The sequence below is a fragment of the Chamaea fasciata genome, unplaced genomic scaffold, assembly GCF_029207755.1.
Source record: "Chamaea fasciata isolate MVZ Bird 193981 ecotype frontalis unplaced genomic scaffold, bChaFas1.0.hap1 SCAF_7, whole genome shotgun sequence".
Lineage (NCBI taxonomy): Eukaryota > Metazoa > Chordata > Aves > Passeriformes > Sylviidae > Chamaea > Chamaea fasciata.
The window spans coordinates 13,378,748-13,394,986 of record NW_027094092.1 but is presented as its reverse complement, the minus strand read 5'-3'; the positions used below and the strand labels follow the sequence as shown (position 1 = coordinate 13,394,986).

Here is a 16,239-nt window from a genome sequence, read left to right as displayed (position 1 = left end):
GGTGTTTGATGACTGGCTTCAGTCTGGATGCTGCAGTTTGATTTTATTCTGACCCAGCTCCAAGGGCAGCAGGGGGATTTTGTGCTGTTCCCATGGTGCAGACCCTGTCCAACACTGATGCTCAGTGGTCACAGAGCTGGCTGTGGGCACCCCACAGCAGGAGCACACTGGTGCTGGCATCCATCACTCAGCAGCCATTACCTTTATCTCATCTCTTCAGAGCACCTCAGGACCCAGAGCTTAGATGGGCATTCTGTCTCGCAGCCAGAAATAGAACACACAGGCAGATTAAGCCCAAAAGAAAGATAAGGGCTTTTTTTGCATTTAAGACCTGAGTAAGTGGGAGAATGAGCCATGGCATTTCTTACATTTGGCCTGTTCTTTATTGAGGTTGTTGTAAATCTGTTACAACAGAGTGTTGGCTCCCATTTGAAGTGGCAATGAGTTTGGAAGCTAGGGAAAGAGCACAACTGGAAAAAAATTCAACTCTTTTGTTTGTGAAACTGGAGGAAGGAGATTTGCTAAGCAAATACATGGATGCTTTTTGCATATGATTTGATTAGAAGAAGGCTTGTAAAATGCATGCTCTCTGGGGTCTGTGTTAAACACTGCAAAGTGTTAAAATGTGCACTGTAGGAGTTCTCAAAATCCTTTTCCTTTCATCATTCCTGAAGTCCAGCTTAAGTTTTTGTGTCTCTTTGGATGTTTAACAATTACAGGCCTGCAGAACTGCGTACAGGCTTTTGAAATGCAATCAAACCCCTACTTTGAAATAGAACAGTATGTGCATTTATTTTTTTTTTTTTGTTTTGTTTAGAAACTTTGCTTTTAGTTCTCTATCGTAATACGGTTTTTGACTCTCGAAAATTTTTTCACTTCCTTTATTTGTGCTGAGCAAAGTGCTGTGACTAGCTGTAAGCCACTGCTGCTAAGCTGGTGTGTGAGCCTAGAACTCAGGATCTTTACTGCATATTTAGTTCAGCACCTTGCATCCTAAAGATATTTAGTTAATCTAATAGCTGCATTTTAAAATAATAATTTTTTGTTGGTACCAATATGAGTGAGCACAAATTCAGTGTTTAGATTTTAATGTGAAAAGGCTGGCTAAACATTCATATAATATAGCTGGAAATGCTTCCTGTGATTAACAGAGAAATGACTATACTTTGTAGTAATACAATAATTTTGGACAGGAATAGTATCAGTTTATGGAGGTACGTGTCATCACAGTCTCTTTAGAGGCCTTGTTGTCCTCAAACATGAAAATTATTTTTAACTGGTCTTACTAATGGAAGTATTTGTTCATTGCTTAGACTGCTGAGACCAGGACAAGCTTCCTATCTGTTTCTTTAATCTCAATGGTTTTCCTAAAAAAAAAAAAAAATTGACATAGTTTTTCTTTATGTTCTCTGAATCAGTGTTGTTTCCTTATTGCTCTGGGTCTGGGGACTCAGGTGAAGAAATGCCAAGGGTTGTAAATTTGAGAGGTGCTGTTTTTGAGTTTGAAAGAGGGAAGGGTTCAAGCTTCTAGAAATCCTCAAGAAGCTCAATATTATTTAAGGGTGAAAGATGAGTTAGGTTGTAGGGGGCTGTTGTTGAGTTCGTAGGGGGCTGTTGTTGAGTTTGTAGTGAAGGCTCAGAGTATTATTTCAATTTTTGCTCATAAAGGGTTCATAAGTATCAAAATTCAGGAGAAGGAAGAATTTTCTGTATATTATAACTTATTGGCAGAACTAACTTGGAGAGATTACAGTTATTAGAAAACTGTTTTCTTAGTAATCCCTTTGTTCTGTGAATGGTGGCTTTTCTCTCTTAGGTGTTTTGAACAAGTGGAGATGAACGTAGCTGTAGGTAGTAGTTATTTTTAGTAGAGCCTTTTATTAAGTTGTGTTTTTCGGGTTTTTTTGTTTTTGTTTTGCTGATTTTTTTTTTAAGATCAGTCTTTTAATGATTTTAACTTGTTTAATTTTTTTGTCCTTGTCTTGTCTTGTTGATATGCTCTTGGGGTTTACTGTCCATTTCTCCTACTGTGCACTATGGGAGAGAGACTGCTTTTCTTCTCAATCTATCCACGTTAAGGCATCTGAATGCGTGAATAGGTACCAATATTATTTTTTCACTGTTGTGTGTATGGTGTACATGTGCGCATGTGCTGTGTTATAGGCTTTTTAGTATGCTGTAGCCATCCTAATAGCTTTGGCTTTAAAAAAAAATCTCAACCCCAAAAGGCCTCCTAGCTTCTCTCTGCCAGCAGGGACAGCTACAGGATGCTGGCACAAAGTGTCTTTCTTGCATATAAAACATACTACTAATAAATAACTGAAATAAATTTGAATTTTCCCTTAACTCGTGTTACATATTGTGTACTTCAGGATATTGTGTTTGTTGATAATCGCACACCATCCCCACTATCCCTTCTGAAGCTGGGAATGTTTAAGGCTGGGAGAGCTTCAGTCTCTCAAGAGAGAGTGGTGCAGCACAGTTTGCATTTTGATATTGTTTTCGCCTGCAACCTCTTAGGCAGTGCTTGCAGCTGTGTTCAAAGAGAAACCTAAAACACAGGTGGGTTATGTTGATTAGGGTGTTCAGGTCAATTAAGACAGCTGTTAAATCCATTTCTTGGTGTGCTATGCAGTCTCTGCACATAGTTACCCAAAATTCTGGGTTTTTTAAGCAAGTGTAAAACCGGTGAATGGTTGTGTCCTACTGCATCATCTGCAGTGGGACATGCATAGTCTGCTTTGCTGCAGGAATCGATTCACTTCTGAGTTTTAACACCTTCTGTGGGATCAACCTGCTCTGTTAAAGGAACTCTGTAGGCATAAGGTCTCACATTAAAGTACCATTTTTCTTTATATCTGGAGCTGCCAGTTTTTGGTCTCTTCATACACTGGACGGTAACTGTAAATTACAATGAATTAATGCTACTAAATCATATTTGCTTTGAGCATTATTGTGTTCTGAAAATGGAGAAAAAAGACAACCCCCAATAACAACAAAGAAAGGCCAAAGAACTCAACCAGGCAAACGTGAATAAAGTCCTTTGATTTCTAAATATGTGATTGATCAGAGCTATTGTTTAATGTAAGCCATTTTGCTGTGTTCAGGTAGGCAGCTAATGGTGGGAATTGAAAAGAAACCACCTTGTATTCCCTTTTCAGCCAATATTGTTGGGAAGCGGAGACTCTCTTGAGCAGGAGAGAGTCTTGACTTCTTTATGTAACCTTTTCCTTTCCTTCCTTTTCCTCCTCCTTTTTCTAGCTGGCTGTTCTACTTCAGTCTCCAGTTTTCAAAACAAACTCAGGCTTCCTTGCTTGAGGCGCAGAAGGGAAAGGCCACATTTCACACATTCAGGAGAACAGCCTGCCAAAGCAAAGAAGGAAATTTTGCACAGAACTTACTTAAAAGCACTGTAATAGCAAGCACATATTTTGCTCTTTGGAGTTGTTGATACAAGTCTCTAAGGTCATGGTAATTTGGGAAATTCTAGGTAAACAACTGAAGTTATAATGTTTAGGAAGGGCTGCACTGGATTAAATAGAGGCTGAGTTTTGTCAAAACTATTGTATTTCTGAAGCGATTTATGATTGTCTATACAATAATTTTTTTAAAATTTGATTTAGAATTACGGGGGGAAGAGGATTTCATCAATATAAAATGACCAATTATTTAGGCATTACTTGCAATATACATTTATCCTTTAGAAACAGATGTAGCAAAATTAAAAATTTTATATAATTCTTTTCCTTTTAAAAAACCCTATGTCAGCAGTATTCAATGCTATTAGCTTTTGTATGTGATAGCAGGCTTAGTTTTATAAAAATAAGTTTAAATTATTAATTTCATTTTAATATCATTACAAGAGCTTTGAAGCAGAGTATACTGTCTTCAGGTTTTTTGGAAAGTAAGGAAATGAATCCCTGCTAATCTGTCGTGTTACAGGACTTATATGATTTGGTAATATTTATACTATTGCTAATACAAATATGGATGAGATTTGATGAAATTCAACTAGCCTAGAGTTGTGAAGATATTCCATATTGAAGCCATTTGAATATTGAATATATTTATAGTGAAATTGCCCAGTACTTCTAGTTCGCAGTGGAATTTCATGGAGTATTTTGGCGTGCAGAGATAATTGTCAATGTTTTATGTGCTGTGATAATTCCATCAGTATTACTAACTTTTATCAGTAAGTATTGTGACTTTGCAGCTAATATGTGTTCAAGTGCATGCTTTAACCAAAAGGTCTTAACATGCATTATAATCAATTCTTAAATTACCAGTTTAATTGCCTAAAATGTAAGATTTTTGTCTGTGTTTTCTCTGAATAAATTTCTTCATTAAATGAGCTGGGAAAATTGACTTGCTGATGCATATCTCATTGAGAATTTTTAAAAATTGTTTAGTATAGGGATTTCTTCAGTTTGTTTAGTATAGTATTTATGGCAAATGAAATGTATCAATTAAAAGAAAAAGAAAAGCTGAAATTTCCCACTCTGAACATCATAAGCACTGGGCTTTCAGCTTAATAGCTCTAGAAATAGGCAGAAGAATTTCAGTAAAAACTGGAATGCCTTTTGAGTTTACTGCACTTACAGCCCATTGTGACAGTGTGATAATTCACCCCAAATTCAAGAAACAGTCAAAGAATTGGAAAAGTTGTTTTAAAGTTAATTTTGGGGGGGGGAAAAGGTGAAAGAGCTGTCTGACTTTTATTTCCTCTTCTTTTCTTCCAGGCTGTTCACACAGGTATGCGGGCATATATTTACAACAAGAATTCTGTCATTGGCTCTCAGGCAGAGCACACAGGGATGCGGACGTACTACTTCAGTGCTGACACCCAGGAGGATATGAACGCCTGGATCCGGGCTATGAACCAGGCTGCTCTCATGCAGACACGCTCCTCACTGAAGAGGCAAGTTCCACTCTGAAACTTTTTTAAAACAAATTCAACCTATCTTAACATAAATTGCACCCGTGGTGGTATCTGACACTGCTGTTTGTAGATATGTGCATAAAACTCTTCCACGCTTTAAAGAAATAATTATTTTTAATTTGCATTCTGTTGCGAAATAGTTTACTGATATTAAGAAAATTTATTATTATTTCTTAATTTTAAATCTTAATTAAGAATTTTTAAACTAAAAAATTAAGTACCTGGTGTTCAGTATTTGTGTATGCATGCAAGTGGTGTGCCCGCATTTAGTGACCTGGATTAATTTCTCTCTGTATGAAATAATTTAGGAAATTTCAGGTAAAACGTTCCGGTTTCTGTGGGCAAATTCATACACCTGCAGCAGCCAACTGGCAGTCTTTGGTTGAGAAAAGTAAAAGAAAAAGAACAGAAGTTTGAGTTGTTTCAAATGAGTGTTTAGAACTAGGATTGAAGTGCTGTTAAGGGGGAAAAGAATGCTAGGGATGGGTAAATCGCAAGTGCATAGAGTTAATAGATATCAACTAATTTATGCAGGTATGAACTGATAGTGAGCAAATTCAGCTGTGCCAAAATGTGCTTCCAGTTTTTTTCCTTAAATTGATGTAGCCTTCTTGATGTTTTGGCTTTGGAATATGACTCCTTATCTAATCCTCCACGTAAAAGGAGACTGTTCTATGAGACAAGCCTTCTTTTTTAACCACTGTGGGCTGTGAGGACTGAAATGTTACGGTGCAGGTTCTCTGAGTATCTCACACAACTTTCTTCTGGCCAGTCAAATACAAGCAAAGGATCAGCATCTCTTCCAGAGTTTTACATCTTATATGATCTTGTGTTAAGACTTTCTAGATTTAATTTAAATTTCAAGAGACAAGCTGGTACCTTTTCCTTTATCTCCTTTGTAAGGACAGGAATAATTGAAAGAAAAAATGGGAAGGTCTGGCACATTAGAAGTATTGATCCAATATCCTTGCTCTGAAGTAGACTATTCTTTTCTAATTAGACTGACGTGAAAACAATTTTGCCATGGCATTTAGCCTGACTTTACTTTCCATAAAGCTTTATAGAAGCTGAACTTAGTTTCAGAGATGAGGTGCTGCCCTGAGATCAGTGAGAACACATCACATTGTGAGAGAAAAAAAAAGTTGTTGAGAAGCTTATTGTTATAAGGAGATGAAGAAAATTACAAATGAAGTATGTTATGTGTCAAAAGCAGCATGAAACTTTTAGAATCCTCAGACATTTTATAGTGTGTCCAAATTTTAATGTCAAGATTTCTGGGATTATTTAGGCAAGAAGGTAAATAAGTAAACTAGCGTGCACTGCAGCATGGAGCAATTTTTTCTTCAGCAGTAGCTCCCCTATAGAAATTCCCTGGGCAATAGTACTGACTTAAATGTAGGTATTGCTCTGTCCTCTCAGCCAGAAGTGACTAGTCCCTGAGGCATCTACAGAGATATGAAAGACTTTTTTTATATTTTGCCATGAGCAGTTGGCAGCTTAGTTTTGGTTTTTTGGCTTTCAGTTTTTTTTTTTTTTTTCTTTTTCATATCCCTCTAGGATGGGAAGATTTTTTTTTATTTACAGCTTTTTTGTACATAATGTTATGTTGAACACTTCTTTCATTCAATACCAGTATTTTCAGTCATTTCTACAGATGTATATAAGTCATTTCTGCTTCCTTGGCAGCACAATAAAGGTAACTTTTGTCTAACTGGCATAGCAACTGAGTTGTGCTGAGCATATTTATCATAACATATCAAATTTATCACAGTCTGCAGAGAGTGATTTTGTGGGTATCCTTTGTGGAAGAGCAGCAAGAACACACCAACTTTTCACAATTAAGCAGTGTTCATTACTGACAGGCATTTTCTTTTCAGGGAAACTGAAAAAGTGGATCAGCAAGCTGTTCCCCAAGTCAATCATGTGGATGCCTGCAAAGAGTGTGTGAAGGCAGAGATTACAGACACAAAAGAAAGTTATCAGAAATCAGCTGAAATGCTTGGATACGATAAGCGTGAAGAGATAAGAAGAGAAAAGGAGGAGGAGGAGCGTTACATCCACAGAAAAGAAACTCTGGAAACCAAAAAAGGAAAGGCTAAGCATGCCTTAACAGAAGCTGATTCATTATTTCCAGACTTAACGAATGCATCGTGGTCCCAAGTAGCTCAGCCTCAACCAGCTGAGAAGAATGGAACGCTTCCTAATTCATTAAGTATGAGTGCTGGCCTAGTGGAGCAGAATGGTACTGGCTCATATAAAAGAGGGTTTGTTCCCAGAACAAATCCAGATAAGCAGTTTCAAAGGAAAACTAACATGGCTCAAGTGGAGCACTGGGTAAAAGTCCAGAAAGGAGATACAAAAAGGTTAGTAATAGGCCCATCTTTAACTAGATGGCCAAGTGGTGTTTTCTTAAATTAAAGGAAAATGTTTGTTAGTAATACCTTTGGTGCAAATCAGAACAATATTTTACAGAGACAATATATAAGAAAACTTATTTTTTCCTTCAGTGCAGAATGGTATTTTTCAGGCATTTATCTCCTGGGAAAGCCAATAGGGGATTGGCTATTCAAATTTCTTTAATGTTGTTAGAGTATTGCAAAAAGAATAAGAGAGATTAGCATGCTATTTTATTTTTCTTTTTTTAATCACTGTGGATGCTTAAAACTTCTTAAAATTTGCTTAAATTTTGAAGAGCCATAAAGTGAAGTGCAAACTTCAGTTACCTCTTATTCATAAGCAATTTCACAATATAAATTACAGGTAATTGTTTATTTCCCACTTTAAAAAGTATTGAATGCTCATTACTTTCCTCTTCTCTTCTGTTCCTGTTACAAATATCCATTCACTCCTCTCTATCAGATCACTACGTTCAGAGTCACGGTGTGTGTATCACATATTGAAAGGTCTCCATATATTCATTTAGTTAATGAAGATGTCCTGGGATGGTCTCCAGGATTCTCTTCTCTGTTTTCTGTCCCTGAAATTACATAAATAGTACCAGTAGGTGAAATGCACACTGGAATGCTTCTGTAGTTTGAAAATCTCATAATTGTTTTGCTTTCAAAGTCAGATTAAGTACCAGTTGGAAAAATTAACTATGAATATGTGCGTCTGTTCAGAATATCACCTTTTGTCAAGTGGCAGGAAAAACAGTTGGGCTTGATGCTACTTGTGAGGATTTTTCAAATGTGCTTATTCTACTGAATTAGTGTTTTATAAATCTGCTCAAATCTAATTATAGTATAAACAATCAAGAGACTTTGGCATGTGTTTTTTAGGATGGAGAAAACATTTTGGGAATTTTTAAAATGCTTTTTTAATTTAATGTTTGTCAATTTGGAGCCTGTAAGAAGTTTAAGAGTTGGTAATTGTGTGTGGAAGTCCATTCTTCTACTCTTTTATCTTTGAAATTACCCTTGAAGAAGCTTTCTTTTTTTCTTTATATATTATTTAATGTTCTTTTAGACTGCTAGAGTCAATTATCTTCCATCTTTTTTGCTTGGATATCAATCAGTACTTCTCAAAAGAATATAAGTTTAATGAAAAAAAGTACTTTGTAAGTTGGTTCTTATTACACACATTGATTTTCCTAAAGTAATAGAGAAAATGATTGAACTAATGAGCTCATGCTTAAAAATTTTGTGTTGATGTTTTTTGCATCAGAAGTCCTGGCAGTGACAGGCTTGGCTGATAGCTAAATAAGTATGGTTTTCTTCCTAATTACTCTTTCCAGTAAATTAACTTTAGAGGCGTGTTCCAGGTGCAGTGTTAAGATGGTGTGGTTGCAGGCTTTGTTCTAGAAGAGACCAGCTACCTCCGCTGGAGCTGCTAAGTATTCAGTGAAAAGGGAGATAGGTAGATATGTATATCTGTGTGTATATCTGTTTCTAGATATAGCTTTATATCTCCATATGCATATCTCTAAAAATGTCTGTTTTGGCTAAGTTGACCTTGTTTTCTTTGCCTTTTCCTGACAAATGTCATTATATTCTCTGCATTCGGAATAAATTGTATGTTACCTTCCCAGAGATAATTAGAGTCATCTTTTAAATGGCACCTTCTTCTAGCCTGCTGAGGTTGCTGCAGTGTAGTCAAATGATGGATAGGAGTTGAATTTTAGTTGTCCTGATTGCACGGTGTAGAAATTTAAGCCAGAGATGATAATTTGATTGACATTCCATTTTGATTTTAGTAAGTAGTAGTAGACCACTTAATTTTTTAAAGCTCCATATTGGTTGTTATTCCAGCTGAAATGTTATAAATAGAGAACCTCTGAGGATTCAGAAGGCTGGATAATTCTTGAACACAGAATGGGTACAGCTTTATTTGTTTCCTGGCTCAGGTGTGTCCAGATGCAGTTCTTGCCAGCAGGTTGATTATGACAGGGGAGAACTCTTTCAGCTAAAGGGTTCACACAAATCCAGTATGATCATTTGTAGGAACGGTGCCTTTTTATATAGATCTTTAGACATTTCAAAGAGATGTTTTACTTCCCCTTTTAATAAAGTGCTCAGTTCGCTGAGTTGTAAATGTTAGCTGTTACTTTGGAGATCCACCTCTCTTAGTGACCTCTCAGCTGCACTCCAGTGACATCCGGTGTAGCCATCTAATCCCACTCTGTTCTCAGCAGATGGGGATACCTGCTTTGGTAAGATTCATGCCAGCATTTCAGAGAGATCTCAAGAAGTGGAAGGTTTGAAAGAAGGCTTTCAGGTGGTTTTGGGTTTGAGCAATTAAAGGTCAAGGTCAGGACCATCAAACGGCAGCTGTTAAAAAAATTGTTACGTTTTGATCTGGTTCCAGTGTCTGCATAAACTTAGTCAATGCATAATTATGAAGAATTTGCTATTTCGAACATTTACTTGCATTTTAAAAATATATAAATCCAATTAAGCTTAATATTTCCCCACTAGATGCAGTCATGTTGAGATACTTCCTTTCTTGCAAGTAGTGTTAAAACCTTTCTTGTTATGCAGAACTTTCCGTTCCTTCCTGATTTGCTTAAGGAAGAGACATTACTTGTCTTTGTTAGCTTCTGTGCATTCCCATGAATGGGCACAGTGTTTCTAATAATAGTACTGGTTGTCTTTTGAACATCTATCTTCTCTTTTTACAATATCTTCTGTGTGGTTGCTTCCCATGGCAGACCCTGAATGATTTTCGTGGCCAGTAGTCATATAATATGATATCAGGCCATTTATTCACTCTTTAATGTCTGCTTTCCTTTTTATATTTTCTATACCTCATCATTCAAATGAGGGAGATTCTCAAAAACAGCTGCTTTTGCTCACTTCTGCACCTAATCTCCAAGAAGGCAATAGTCCGTGGTCTGTTGTGGACTAATTTGAGTCATTTGGGACATTTTTCTTTACCTTAAAGTTGATGTGTTGCCTCAGAGCCTATTTTTATATGATGCAAATTATCCCTAAGCATCTCAAACCTTGTATGGTAGAGATGCCACCAGCTTAAAGCTTGTCATCTCAGCTTGAGGTTTCTCCCTACTTCAGATACTGAGAAAACACAATGTGCCTGTATGTAGGCAGTTGCCTCCGAAGTTCAGCTCTGAATATGACTTTCCCTGTGCAATGTTACGCACATTCAACTTTGTTCTCTTTTTATAGCAGGCTGAAGTATTGCATGAAACAGGCTCATATCAGCTGCTCCATGTACTACTTTCAAAATAACGTTTTTTAGTTAATCTAAGAAAAAATCATCCATTTCTGGAAGGAAGGCATGATTCCCCTTGCCCCCAACAAAACTTACGCGGTCTTTGGTTTTGCTCCTAAAGCTGCCAGCCCTGATGACTTCAGTGACTGCCACCAATTCCAGCTGATCTCAATACTCTGCCTTTTAATGTCCAGTTAGAAAATAATCACACACAGATAGTTTAGAACATCCAGGAAGGGACCACCTTTGTGAGGTCTCCATTAAACTGGAGTATAGAAGTGGCCAAAATCTCTTCTCTGTTTTTCCACGGAGAAATCTGTCTTAGCTTCATGCCTCCCTCAAATGTCCTTTTGAAGCATTATCCACTCCAAGCATTCTCAGTTCTTATTGCTATCTAGAGAAAATACATTTCCACCACGCGTGGAAAAAATTGGTGGCGAAATACAGGACATTCAAAGTGCACATGATGCAATGAATTAGAGAATTAAAAGAGATTGCACAACCACTGTATGCTGGTCTTTGTGTTGCCTGTGTTCATACTACCTGCCTGCTTTAATCTTCACTCTGAAATTCGAGGTAACATCAAGTTTTTGTGGTCTGAGAGACCAGAGCTTTTACAGACTTGTAATCCTCCAGGCAGTGCAGGGCAATTATTCTATTTGCTGGCATGAGCAATTATGTATCCTCTTGAGAGTATCCGTATTTCAAGGCAGTCCAACAGTGCCAGATCCTGCAAGTAAAAAAAGGTGGTGGCAACTACTGAGCAGCAGTTACTGGTCGCAATTCTTTCCTCCTTGCTTCAGTCACTCTTGGATGCTGAACAAAGATGTTCTTTTCCATCCTGGCCTTTCTTTCATGTGGAATTCCTGCATTTTTCAAACCATGAGGTCTCCCTCTTATGCAGAGAGTGGAACTTACCGAGTGAAGTGATGAAAACATGCTCAGAGCTTTTCTTTGTGTGGTTTTGTGCTGGGTTGTTTTTTTTAAATTTTGGGGGTTTTATGTGTTGATGCTTTGTAGCAAGCCTAGCAGAATGGTTTTCTCTTTGGAGATTCTGAATCAATAGGCAAATGACTGAAAGTATAAAACCCCCAGATGTTTGACTGAAGAATCAGAAATTAGACAGGCAGGCTCTTATGTATGAGGCTTTGGAAAGATTTTGACTTCAAAGCAGGAGAGGGAGCTAACTAGACTTTGTCAAAACTTCTGCCAATTCTGTCTTAACATTACCTACTAAAAGAACTAGTTTACAGAGTTCAAGTGTTTTATGGGTGCGGTACTAAAGCCTGAATGTAATGCCTCTTTTTATATTCTAATTTGTCAACGACCTTTGTTGTAGAAAGTCTCATGTTGCTCCCATCAGTAGAACCAGTAGCATTAGGTGAAAGTAAATCATACAGACCTGGGGACTTTGAGCAGTTTCTTACCATTTTCCTTCTTTTTGCCTCATTCACATGAACAAAAACTATTTGAGGTATTCTGGGATTGGTGAGATTTCTTCTTGCTTTTAAAGATATTTTTACTGAACATGCATTTGTTTTCGTAAACTGCACCACCTAGTGGTGAGCACACTTTCTGTGAAAAGGAGTATTTTAATTTACAGACTCACTCCATAAGCATGACAATAATTCGTTTCTTCATGATCTTGACTTTCTTTTTATTTTAAGTACATAATGCTGCCATTCCCTAAGTTTGTTTCTAGTAGTTCATACTAGGTTAAACACTAAATTAAAATCTTGTATTTAGACAGTGTAGGATAGATGTGTGCAGGATAGATGTCATTAATATTGCTCTGTTAATATTTCTGTAAATTCTTTTAAAGTGTCTGTTAGAAGTCTCGTAGCTCCTATGCCTATGTCATTGGAGGTGTTTTTTATCAGTCACTCCCACTCATCAGTGTGTGCTAAAATTTACCCTTTTCTTCCCTTTTTTTTTAACAGCCTCACTTCTGATCAGACTCTTACACGTCAGGGTCCCAATCCTCCTTTTCCTGAAAACTATCACACTTTGCCAAAGAATACCAGGCAGCCTTCAGGGAGCTCACCACCACCAAACCGCAATTTGCCGAGCGACTACAAATATGCACAAGATCGCGTAAGCCACTTGAAGATGTCCCAGGAGGAAAGGAAAGCAAATAAGGATGGAACTGTTTGGCAGCTCTATGAGTGGCAGCAGAGACAGCAGTTCAAACATGGCAGCCCCACGGCCCCGCTTTATGTAGGTTCTTCAGACTTTATTGATCGTGCTAAGTCAAAAAGTTCATTAGATGTTCCACGATCAATATCTGTTCCGCCCTCTCCATCTGATATTCCTCCACCTGGACCTCCAAAAAACTTTCTCCCGCGGAGACCACATACTCCTGCAGAAAGGCTCACAGTTAAACCGTCTGATGAGAGACAGACTGTGGATGTTCCTTTTGCTGGATCCCCCAGGAAGATACGGAATCGTGCTGTAAAGGTTGGTACCCTTTTAACTGATTACAAACCATCCTATATGTGGTGTCATGCAGGGGAGTTTATTTAGTTGTGGTTCGTTGCGTCCTTCCTCGTGTGTATGAAAGATGAAGTAAGTTGTAAAAACTAATACAAGGAATAATTATCTCCTCAAGCTCTTGCCATTCTGATGAATGAAACCAACTTTTGTTGGTTAGGAAAGGAAAATTGGTGGCACATCGCTTACGTTTGGGATACTTTTAATTAAAGACTGGAAGGTGTATGCTTCCATGCATAAAGTATATGGATGGTAGTATTTTAATATAGAGAGTATGAAGACAAAAATATAAAACTCAGCAGGATGGAATCTTCCTTGATTTTTTTTTTTTTTTTTGCTTGTAGCTTTGTGATTGCCATGCCTGCTTTCTCTGTATGTTTTGCTGTTGTAGTTAGTCTTACAGCTGATTTTGTTTTTAGTAACATTATTATTATCATTATTATTATTATTGTAAAATATATACTTTTTCATGCATTTAATAGCTCAGGTCCATTGCAGAGTCTAAACAAAACCAAATAGTTTTGGGCTAAACAAAACCGAATAGTGTTGGTCTGAAACTTCAAACTTCTGCACAGTTTCCGTGTGGATTTTTTTGGAGGGACTCTTGTACCCTCTTATCCAGAGGTAACGGAGATTTTCACTCTTCAGTACTCCAAATGGCTCTCCTTGCCTAAGGAATTTGGGGAAATTTGTGTTGAATCAGTGAAGGATTGACTTGTCTTGGTCAGTCTGGAATAACTGGTATTGAAAGCCTCTGTAGTCACTTAATTCTTTGACCTTAGCCATGGACTCTGATAGGGAAAGTGTTTGCAAAGAGAGAGATGTGTAAATCTGGATACCCAGAGTGGGTTTAGGACCATGACTTTAGGCTGCTGCTCTGTGCACAGTCCAGATCTTTTTCCTGGTGTGTATGTGGTGTAGCTGTTAAGTGTCTTTCAGCATTTATAGGTTTATAATATTCTGTCAGAGTGTGAAATAGTCTAGTGATTTGCAGCACTGGAGATTGGTATTTTTTTAACTTATTATATTCTACCACAAATTGGTTTCTCCATATATAAGCTGAACGAACATTACATCCTTACAAAGGCATGTCCTGCAGTCTTTTCCTTTCCTGTCCAATGTAACTGCAGAAATTTCAAGCTCTTTTAATGGCATCCTGGCTTCGCCAATGTCGGGAAACACAGTTCCTCATCTTTAAAACTTCTCTCTGGAACTTCTGTGAAAGTTTGTAGAGAAAAATGCTCACGTTTTTTCTATGTAAATACACAGCGTCATTCTACATTTAAACGTGTGTGTCTGCATAAATCCGAGATACTCCACGCTCCCTGTACTGCTTTATTAAATTTCATCCAGTTGCACTTTAAAAAAAATCAAGGCAGGGGAGGCAAAATAAAACGGCATTCGGTGAAATTCAGAGACAGGAATAAAAATAAACTGTGAGACATTTAGTCTGCCTTGAAGAAAGCCATAGAAGTTTGGCTTTAAGAGAAAGATGAAAGAATGAGTGTGCAGTAGGCTTTTTTATTGTAAGCGGAAAGGGGCAGATCAAGGATGATGATTAAAAAACCTCTTGGTATTGATGGAAGCCATTGCCACAAGGTGTCAGTCATGTCAGTAGCTTCATGTTCCCTGGCTAAAAGAGAGCATTCACAGTTGTTATAAGTACATGTGCAGTACAAGCCTGCTGTCAGAGGGCATCATCCAACCGAACCTTTTTCTGGGAGACAATGGGGGGTGGGGGGAACTTAATGAAATTTTTTTTTTATTTGCTGAAGCAACATTGCACATTCTGCTGAAGCATCTCATGCTGCCACAATCCGCTGCTCTGCCCAGCATCACAGGTGCTGAATTTGCATTTGTTCATTCATAAGTTTTTGATCATCAAAGGATGGGGCTGGCCCATGAGTGTTACCCTGATCTGAGCATGCCATGAATTCAAATAAAAAATCTGTGGCAGAGGTGCAGGCTGAATTTGCCCTCAGGTGCAACACAGCTGCCACTTGGCACAGTCCTCACATCCTATGGCTTCTTGCAGAGCTCCACTCACCTGGACCGGCGCTCCATGCCTGCCATGGGCTACATGACGCACACGGTGAGCGCGCCCAGCTTGCACGGCAAGTCGGTAAGTGCAGAGCACGGCTCCTCTTGTGTCCTCGTGCTAGTGCAGCTGAGCTTTAAAACCCGAAGTCTTTAATCTTAACTTTATTAATTAAAGCATTAGTAACTCGAATGAGAACTTAATCTTAACCCAGTAAAGCCTATAGGACTTTTGCCTTTATCTGCAGCATGAACAGGGGTGAGCTGTCTGTTATTACAGGATTCAAGTTTTATTACGTTTATTTGACCAAATGCAGAGTTAAATAATTGCTTAGTCATGTCAAGTAACTGCTTTCTGGGCACTGAGGTGAAAAATGTAATTATAGTTCCTCTCCCTGAAGACTGCTAATTTCCTCTTTACAATGTGTCTAAATACCTGCAGCCCGAAGAGCTAACATTGCTTCTCATTCGATTAAGGAGACATCAGGCTAAGTTGGCTAGTATCAGAAATTACACAATCGCTCAGTTACTGCAGCACTTGCCAACTAATTCCACCTATCAGGTCAGCTGCTGCGTGGCTCATCTGTGACATTTTGTGACTCTGCAAATGCTTCACTGGTGGCATGCTTGAATCTGTGCTTCCTTGCCCATTCTTTGATATTCTACAGTGCCCAGGTTGTTTGCGGTTTTTCTTTGCTTACTGTATTTGCTATAAAAGATGAGCGTTTTTAAGTTACAGGGCACCAGTGCATCTGTTTCAAAGTGTCTATTTTCCTTTTTATACTGTGTATTTATACTATTTCTGAAAATGCTGCATCTTCAGAAATGTGGGTTAAAATACCATATCAGTTCATTTTAAAGCAAAACCATTTCTTTGTGCTGCTTTCATGATGGGGTTGGCTCCCTGTGCCACATGCTGCATCACCTGCAAATTGAAATGCATCAGCCAGTCTGTACATTCATATGAGCTTGTAACTATGTGAGTTCTGCAGGTGAACATTGGTTCATAAAAGCTCAGGAGCGTCTTGGATCATCTACGGTGCTCTTGATTGCGCTGGTGTTATGAAACCTGTAAATGTGAAATCAAACAGAAATGTACTCACAGA

At 38.0% G+C, this 16,239-nt stretch overlaps 1 protein-coding gene across 4 annotated transcripts in view; it reads left to right on the top strand.

Moving 5' to 3' along the window:
- PLEKHA7 (pleckstrin homology domain containing A7) overlaps window positions 1-16,239 on the top strand; it is a 145,520-nt gene that overhangs the window by 101,279 nt on the left and 28,002 nt on the right. For all 4 annotated transcript variants that reach the window (XM_066187624.1, XM_066187623.1, XM_066187625.1 and 1 more), the window contains 4 exons: window positions 4,740-4,918; window positions 6,817-7,302; window positions 12,547-13,063; window positions 15,132-15,218. In XM_066187624.1, coding sequence (XP_066043721.1) covers window positions 4,740-4,918; window positions 6,817-7,302; window positions 12,547-13,063; window positions 15,132-15,218 — 1,269 coding nt within the window. The remainder of the gene's footprint in view (window positions 1-4,739; window positions 4,919-6,816; window positions 7,303-12,546; window positions 13,064-15,131; window positions 15,219-16,239) is intronic.